Source organism: Nothoprocta perdicaria, unplaced genomic scaffold, assembly GCF_003342845.1.
Source record: "Nothoprocta perdicaria isolate Ctin4 unplaced genomic scaffold, notPer1 scaffold_23, whole genome shotgun sequence".
Taxonomy (NCBI): Eukaryota; Metazoa; Chordata; class Aves; order Tinamiformes; family Tinamidae; genus Nothoprocta; species Nothoprocta perdicaria.
In genome coordinates, this window is record NW_020455455.1 from 4,978,646 (window position 1) to 4,988,173 (window position 9,528).

General features: G+C 35.7%; 1 protein-coding gene across 1 annotated transcript in view; it reads right to left on the bottom strand.

Moving 5' to 3' along the window:
* The window catches only part of LOC112947345 (LIM zinc-binding domain-containing Nebulette), a 231,760-nt gene that overhangs the window by 151,566 nt on the left and 70,666 nt on the right, over positions 1–9,528 (bottom strand). Inside the window, exon 3 of the mRNA XM_026039409.1 lies at positions 8,404–8,488. Within this exon, the coding sequence (XP_025895194.1) occupies positions 8,404–8,488 (85 nt within the window). The remainder of the gene's footprint in view (positions 1–8,403; positions 8,489–9,528) is intronic.

Below are 9,528 nucleotides of genomic sequence, written 5' to 3' on the forward strand. Positions count from 1 at the left end.
TGTCAAAGTAACAGAAGATACAATGGGCAACAGCTTTTTCTACTAAACAGCTTTTGAATTTAGCCCTTCAAAATTTACAGTCCAGTAAGCTAGTAGAAAAACATGAGACTGGGCTGCGAGCACTTTCTAACATTAAATCTTTGCCTAAGAAGTGTTTCTACGAAATACCTTCAAAGCCCTAACATTTGGTTCAATGAGAGCATTAAGCATATTCTTCTAGTCGCTTTGTTTTCGACAAGGTTAAACATTATACTAATCCAAGTCTTTTGCCTTTCTCTTTTCTTTCATGACCCTTTCACTTGAAAGCCAATCAACATAATCTCCTGCAAGCAGAGCACTACCTGACAAACTATCACCCCAAATAGACCTCAATCCATCCTGCGAGGCAGCAGCTACAAGAAATCATTGAACTCTGAATGGTCCCTGCAGCATCTGAGTATAAATCAGAAGGACAATATATTTCTTGAACCTAAAACAGCCCATCAATAAGTAACCTAAGCATCAGGAAAATGATCGCCTAAAATGCTGACGAATGCCCTTTTATTGGGGTCAAGGGGTAGGACTGCCCAGGAACCTCACTGCTTTTCTTCTTCCAAATACTCTTAAAAGTCCTCACACYACCCAGTTTCTGATTCATGGGTTCTGGCCTTGCACCACCAGGCAAGCCAAGACTGCTTGCCCCTTTTTCCTTCTCACAGTCACACTCARCATATTGCAAGGGCTCTTCACATTCTCCATAGGCAGCTCAGGCTTCAGAAAGACTATATCCAGAATCAAAAAACAAGGAGAAAGAAAGATACAGACAAAAATCTCGAAACTTCCAAGTGCAGAAGGGCTATCTTGCTGCATTAGACAAGGCCTTTTTGCAGTTATACAAAACTCAAAAGCCAGCTTTCTACATTTTGATGAGGAACACAAATGAGAGGTTTTGTTAATTTTTAATATCTCCACTGAAGTGAAAGCTCTCTCTTTCCCTTTTGTATTTTCTTTTTGCCTTTATTTGCCATTATTATCTTTATTGCCTTTTTTACTTAAAACTTCTACTTTATAATACTTCCAAATAAAACAAGAGAAAGTCCCATCCTTACTAGGCTTGAAATTCTCCTATCAAGCATCTTTGCAGGTCATTTTGTTAAGGACATTTTCAAGACAAATGTTAATAACAGATCTGAAGGCTACTGTTCATTTGCCAATGCACACAATGGGGACAGCTATTTTACACAAAGACACATCTGCACAGGCTTTTTTTTTTTTTTTTGGCCACATACACACACATGCACACAAAAAAAGGAAAGAAATAATTTAAAAAAAAAAAAAAGAAAAAAAAGGAAAAGAAATCCAGCTCTTAGAAATGTTATTGTATCCAGGAATTAACCTTTAACAATTAAAAATACTTTAACAGACACAAGTAACTGCTGAACAAAAAAAAATAGTTTAGAGTAGAATTTTACCTCTCTAACTACTTAAAAATATGTGAATACTTTCAGTTTRATTTCTCATGTCAAAGGGAGCCAAAGAGAGCCAGCAGAACGCTGTGAGCAACGAGCACTCTCAAGAATCCCTTAAACTGGAAAAACTGAAAGGTTGAGCTTGTAGCATCAGCAGAAAAAAAATTGCCTAAAGAATAGAAATCTAAAGAATGAAAGTCTAAAAAAATAGAAGAAAAATTACAAGGGAATAAGGACCAGCTTCAAAACATTTAAAAAGGCCAGTACAATCAAGAAAAATACAGTCACTAATCATATTCTTTCAACAAGTTAATGTGAGGCCATGAGAATAGGCATAAGAAAAAAAATGAAGAGAAAAATTAACCTTGCCTCTAGAAATTCTCAGTCCATAATCTGTGAAGTTACTGGAGAAATTGCCAGTGGTGAACAAAAATATTGGTTTCATTATAGCAAGATGGATGACTAGCTTTGTTCTTTTTTAAGAAACAGGTCAATACTTTTGAAAAGATATGAGCTTAAAATGAGTGAACTAAATGGAAGCCATTAATTGTTACAATGTGAAATGCCAAATAGGTTAATCCAGTGCTTAGATATATGAAGAATTCATTGTCATAATCTCATGCAGGAAAAGAAAATGTTGAGCTTTTGCTTTGAACGAAAGGATATTAACCAGAATATTCAGACGACACTTAAAAATTACTAAATATGCCACTACAATTTGCTTTGAAAAAGGGAGACAAACTATCCCATCCATTACACAAATGAAGTCTAGGGCAAAGACTAAGAACATCCTGGAGAGAGTCAGTAGCAATAACAGAAAAATAGAATAAATTCTCCTAATTCAATGCCCTGATTATAAAATCTCCCTGAAAATTCCTTTTTCCATCCACATACTCTTCAAAGGCAGACACTGGCCCCTCAAACTCCTCTATGGTCACTGTGTCTGATAAACACATGGTTGCAGGATTCACAAGAACTCCACTCCAAGTCTACTGCAAATAATATAAACTGGGAATATATATATATATATATATATATTCATTAGGTATGCCACAGGGGCACTACATGGACCTAGAGATTCAGTACTGTGTGTTTTGAACCACAACCAGACCAATCTAAAAGAAGCAAAATATACATATTGTGCATATAAGCTAGTACATAGTACATTTTTGAGACTAGGAATTTCTGCCTAGTTTCCTTCCATTTAGCAGAGTACATGCAACCTCTGCATCTAATTTGCAGTCAACAGACGCCTCACTTCTTACAACAGTTCTTATGTTCTCATTCTTTATCTCAAATTTTCTACCACTAAATGCATTTTTCATTTCATGGAATTTTTGAAAATATTAAATATTGCAAGAAATATGCGATGTGTTTTCAATAATGCAATAAAAACATAACTAACCAAAATCACATCTAATTTCCTCTAACAAAACTGCACAGATCAACCATTAGGACCATGACCTAGTCCCAACAATAAAAATCTGAAAAGAAATTCAAGAGGATCAGAAGAGAAAATCTTAACAAGACATGAAAGAACATACATGTTGGTATCCTCCAGGCTTAATCTCATTTGTTCCCCATCCCTAAATAATGCACAGAAATTCCAAGGTAAAAAAAAAAAAAAATAGAATAAAAACAGATTAAGTGAATAACTTCTTTAAATTGCAGCAATTGTGATAACATCTTATCTTTTAAATTAGGATTTTTCCTCATTAACTCTCTAAGAAGTTATATAATTTTCATCACTATTCCTGTGTTGAAAGTATGTCCAAAAGTGTTGAAAGTAGCTAAGGAAAATCTGGGCAACTAAACTTACAGAAAAGAGCTGTAAATTCTATTCTCTCTTTTGTCACTTATGATCGTACAACTRTAGGTGGTCTGAATCACTTCAGATTTTATTGATTACAATATTTTCCATTAAGGATGCCCTACTTGTTGTACATCGACTCAGAGTCAGAAGCAAGTGCATAAAAATGGTTTGGGTCAATAAATTATTTAATAATCATGACCACATTGTCTCTCCTCCTAGCACAAAAATRCCTATGTTTCACATAACTGTATAATCTTTTCACTTTTTATAGTTAAATATTTAATACATCCAGAAATAGAAAACAGAAGTTGCATAATTATTTTCACATCAACATATACTAGAAAGAGAGCTCTCATTATATACAGATTTTTTTTCATTCTGCTTTTCAGTCTTGGCACAGGGAGAAGTGTTTTTTTTCTCCTGCTATTGTGGATTTTATAGACTTCATAATTCTATGGCCAGCCAGAACAGTTTGCCCTGCTTGCCTCTGAGTCTCTGCAGATACTACTGTGCTTTCTTAAGTGCAGGTTAGTTTAAATGTAGGTTTTTCCCTACCAAGTTACATCACGTTTTCAAATCACTAATGATATTAGCAAAAATTCAGGCACTAATATAGAAAAAAAAAATGCTGGCACTTTCACTTTTTTCCCATCAAAGCAGGAGTGACAATTTAGGTTAGATGGGTGGTGGACAGTTTCCATATCTGCTCTTGAGTCTATCTCAAGTTTCCTCTCAGTGTTGGGTGGGTATTCATGTTTGCTTCCCAATGTGGACTTTCCATGATCTTTGCAGATTTTTTCACAAGGAAACAAAGATACGGAAAAATAGTATTATATGAATGATCTATAATCCTTCACTTGTTCACGCACTGAAAACTGTAATTGTGCTGATATAATGTAATATAACAGAAAYATAGTAACAAAAGTTCACAAAAAAAGGAAGAGAATTGACTGATCTTACCCACATAGCTTATRCTACTGATTTTAAAGGCATAACCCAATACAAAAGAAAAGGAGAGGAAGGTTGGCCGTTTTGCAACATATGAAGAAAAAACAAGATATTTTAATAAATAATGGGGGAAAAAACCCTACTATCCCAACCCCCCTCACATAAGCACCTTTTGTTACACTGATCAACAAACCAGGATTGGAAATTATTTTTAAAATCATGTATAATGGAAAAGATCAATAATATTAAAAAGAAAAAAAAACTATAATGTACAGCCAGCCCCAGAAACCAGAAGACCTGAAAATTGGTCTTAACAATTTAACACAGAGTTCAAACAAGCCATTTTTCTTTATCCCTTCAAAAAGAAATTAAAAATCAAGCTCTATATTTCACCTGTAGATTTGTAATTCCATCTGTGAAATCAAAACAATTTCCAGACACTACAAAGGTGTCAGTAACAGGAAAATAAGTCAATATATTCCACAGAGCAGCTCCCTATCTGTCTTCCAGGGTGTTTGTGAGCTACTGCTACTATGCACTGCATCACATTTTATTTAGTGTTCTGGTGACTACTGACTAACTTGCTTCYATATGTCCCTGTCTTTCACACACTGCAAAGACCAGCAAAGACATGCAGCACTCCAGAGGTGGCCTCACCAGAGCYGAGCAGACAGGAAGCATCACCTCCCAACTTCCTGCCAATGTTCTCCCTAACACAGCCTGGAAAACTGAGGATTGCCTTTCCACATGCACACCTTGTCTTCAGCTTGTCCATCACCATCCTCAGGACCTTCTCTGCAAACCTGCTTTCCAGGTGGTCGACCCCAACAGGTACCAGTTCATGTGGCCACTCCTCCACAGGCRCAGGACTCGGCATTTCCCTTGCTTGAACCTTGGGAGAGTCCTCCCAGCCCACTTCTCCAGCCTGACAAGGTCCCTATGAACGATGCTCAACCAGCTGGTGTGTCAACCACCCCTTCCACCCTTTTTGTATTGTCTGCTAACACCTTCAGTATCAACAAAAATTTCATGAATAACTTAATCAAGTATTTAGTTGATTTACATGACACAGCCACAGACAAGAACTAACAGCCATAGAACAATTTGTACTTTTAGCCATTGGTTGCTCTAGCTTTCTAAGACAAACCAAAGAAGGTACATGAAGATGATTCCCAAGGAAACAAAATAACTGAGAGAAACTTATTGACATCTTCTGTATTTGAGCTCATTTAAGGGAGAGACATGCATGCAGAAAGCATCCATTGTACGCTGTGGAATAAGAAAATGCATTAAGCTCCAGCAAATTAAAGTCAAGGATTTTCCTTCAGAAAAGCATAAAGAAAAATGGTGTCTGGATTCTTGTCTATGTTCCTTATGTACATGAATCTCAAAATTCCTTTTTCCTTCAGCGAGGAGGCACATTGAACTGGGGAGTTTTCCAGCATGGAAAAACTGAATTTCCCGCATGTCCTAAAATGCATTTGTGTCTCCTTCAAACTGTAAAATTTAAAGATGATGAAATTATATTATGCAGACAGAGAAAATKATTTGGAAAGCTTTTAAATGGTGCCGTTTGCCTTCTTAACATAATTTTTCAAGTATTGTAAAGAGCAATCCATTTTCTATTGACTCCTCCAGGAAACAGCATTTTGGTTTTGTTTGTTTTGCTCTTGTCRTGTTATGTCAACATGACAGGTTGGCACCTGATGCTGACCTTAATGGATTCTTGATAGAGAATCCAACACTTGGAGTTAAAATGCTGTCAGTCACTATTTAAATGAAAAGCAAAAGCAAAACAGGTTTAGAAAAACACACATCTTTTAGATTATATAATATTTTATGATTTTTTTTTACCAATTCTCCCTGCTGTGCTAAGATTGTAGCTCTAAAGCTATGCATTTTTAAAAGAGTCTTGGAGTCCTGCAGTTAAACACACAATTGTGTCTCTTTAGAATTAAAAGCATTATAGATGTTTACTTAGAAACTAGAATGCAGCTATTGCTCCCTACTCAGAAGTTAATAGTTTTTTAAGCTGCATAACACAGAATCAGTTCAATTCCAAATTGTCACTGCATTGGCAGAGATTCAAGCTACTCTGAATGAATATTGGATGGTAGTAGTAACATGTTTCTAACTAGCGAAGCTTAGTTTCACATGAAGGGCTTTCCTTGAACCATGTACATGCTTTTTTTCCATTGCACAGCACCGCAATAGAATGAGACTTGGMAAGCAGCAAATTATAGATGATTTGTTTGAATTGGAAGTCTTGCAAAGATTATGATATAATAATGGCCAATAAGATTGATCCAGAAAACAAGTTCTCTTTAGAGGTGAAAACTATTATCCTTAGAACCTTGGAATCCTTAGAAGTCCTCTTTTTATAGAGTGAAAACAATAGCAGAGCAAGTTTCCTTAACCTAACTGCTATGTCTTTCAGATAACACAAGGAAAGGGATTTCTCTCAGGGGCTCTAGAAAGAGACAATCTCCCTTGGCTTATTAAACATCAGCAAGACAGACAGCTGATGGAGATGAGTTTGGAATATGGGAGCTAAACTGCAGATCTACTGAGCCCATCACATTCTTCCCCCACCTCCAATACCTTTCTTACCTGCCTACAGAAAACAGTCTTACTAAAATCTGTCTTTTGCAAGTATATTAAAAAATACGGCTCTATAGGCTTCTCTCAGTGCTTTGTAAGTTAAGATTTAGGGTTTAAGCATGGATTGTGAACATTCAGGTAAGGTTCAAAACTTTTGTTTCAGCTTTTTCATTGTGAGTGTCAGAGGCAGCTCATATAGCAGAAGAAAGTCCTTCTCCTCTCTGTCTCCCTCTCTTAAGACAAGCAATGGCATTTACATCACAGATGGGTCATAAAATTAGACTAGTTCACTCACGTAACTGGAACTTTATAAAGTCCTAGCAGGCAATCTCACACAGGGTATACCAGACTTGGGGAAAAGCACATAGAAGTAGCCATGGACTACCTACATGGCAGATGGCTTTTCATTTTCACCCAGGATTTGTATGAGTGTGTGTGCATGCATACCCCCAGGCCTGTGTGTGTGTATGGAGCCATGGGTGCACAAGACAATCTGGTGAAGAATCGATGAAATGGTCATAAGATTTTTTTTTCTCCTGATTTTTTATGATCAATAACCACAATGGGAAAAGATAAAGAGCCTTACAAATGTGTACCACAGTAAATATTTGTGTCTGCGTTTCTTACTTTGATTTCACCCATTCATCTACAAAGAAGTTGCCAAAAAAAAAAAAATGGTGCCTACTGCCAGTTTTGTGCTCAAGGCTTTTATTACATTAATTGACAATGACAATTATCAATTCATAATTAGAGGTTTTCAATTAAATTCCAGTGCAACAGAATAAAACCACAACAGGAACAAACCACCTTCCACAAAATAAAATGGAATCACATATGATCTATTGCCTCATGCAACCAGGCCTATTTCCARTGCTGTAGAAAATCATACAGTAGAAGACCAGTATTTAAGGGAAAAATCCACTTACTAAGAAGATAATGTCAAGCAAAACTGTATGTTGTAGACTACTGAWCAACAACAGTAAGAAAACATGCATATTTTGGGCATATGAGACTTCACCACCATTTTTTTTTTAACCATATAACTTTTCAATATCAATGCCTATCATACTACCCAAGGTAAATTTTGTTTGACTCATGTGGGACATCACAGAATCACAGAGCAGCTCCAACTTTGTCATTCAGTCAAGCTTAGTGATGACAAATACCAAAGGCATCTAGATGTTTGCTAATCACAAATTAATTGTTTGCTGATCACACAACTAGTTTGCTATTACTATTAATAAGTTAATACAAGCTCAAAACAGCAGTTGCCTAGGGCATGAGAATGCCCTGGTTTCAGCTGTATTATTTCAGATACTAAAAACTCCTTAMAAATGTACTTCATATACTGTTGCAAATGAAGGATCATGTCAGTGATGTCAATGCAGTTACAATAGTCTGATAACTTCTGTGAGATCAGATATCAACTTCTGAGTTCTGCAGTACTATTCCAACCTCTAAAGAATTTTTCCAAATAAATTATAACGTTACTGAATATTAGCATGAAAAAAAATTAATACTAGTGTGAAAAGCCATGAGAAAAGTGGACTTGATAATTTAATATTAATGAGATACAAGAGCTATTTGACCTACCTGACTTTGCAATTCACTTTGTTGCTTCAGGCGAAGATTTTCTGGTGTGTCAGCCACTGTAGTGAAGGACTGCTTTGGGTAATGYCTAGAAGAAAAAGCACAAAGCCAAACAATAAATATTTACACATGCTAGAAAAAGTCAAATGTAGTCCAGCACTGTTTGTTACTTCAGTTCATCATATACAGCTGTTTCACCGTTCAAAACACAGGRTTTTGTGTTAGATGTATTTACTATAAAAATATTGTGTCAGGCATATCTTGTAGAGAGAACACTGGAGTATTATGGAGTATTAAATGGAGTATTAAAGCCAAATCTCATTAGTAGAAACCTGAATGATCAAGCTAGRTTATACTGACATTGCTGGTACAGAAAAGTCAAATGTTTTAATGTTATATGTACCAACAGAGCTGTATGGAAATTACATCCAGTAACAAAGTCTACAGTGGTGGTTAAGAACTGCAGTCTATCCAGCTTTATACCTATACTCTTATTATTTGTTTTCTCAACATTTATAGACACCGTTAATAGTCAAATCCTACTCACCATATTTAGGCCTCTTTTATAGAACCATGATTTGCTTATTTGGTGGTAAGTAAATAAATGTCAGAATACTGAGAATACACATTTTTAAATATTTCCATGCACAAACTCAAGGTTATCTCTAACGTATACTTTCAGCAACTAACTCTTATGGCTTATATTCTCATTCAACTACATTTTATTAGAAATTTTGTTTTGCTATTTACAAGTCTTTTTTTTTTCCCCAATAAATATGTGGGTTTGCTAGAAAGAAGTTCCTTTTATCTGAAAAATAAAAACCACACATTAAAAAATCAGAATTTCATTTTTTTTAGCCAAAAGCAGAAAGTTCAGAACTGCAAAAGCAATATGTGATGAGAAATGCTTTCTAGATTTCATATGGTCTGTTCTGTGGGAGAACACGGATGGAATTCCCCCACAGATTATATCTTACATTACGAAACTTCTGCATTGTAATATGATGGAGCAGATCAATGCATCAAGGGAGACTAACCATGAATACTTCACAGAGAACAGTGGTAGGAATCATCTAAGTGGAACTGCTGTACAGGGTAAGATTCGGAGATTTCTGATTTTTTCTTTTC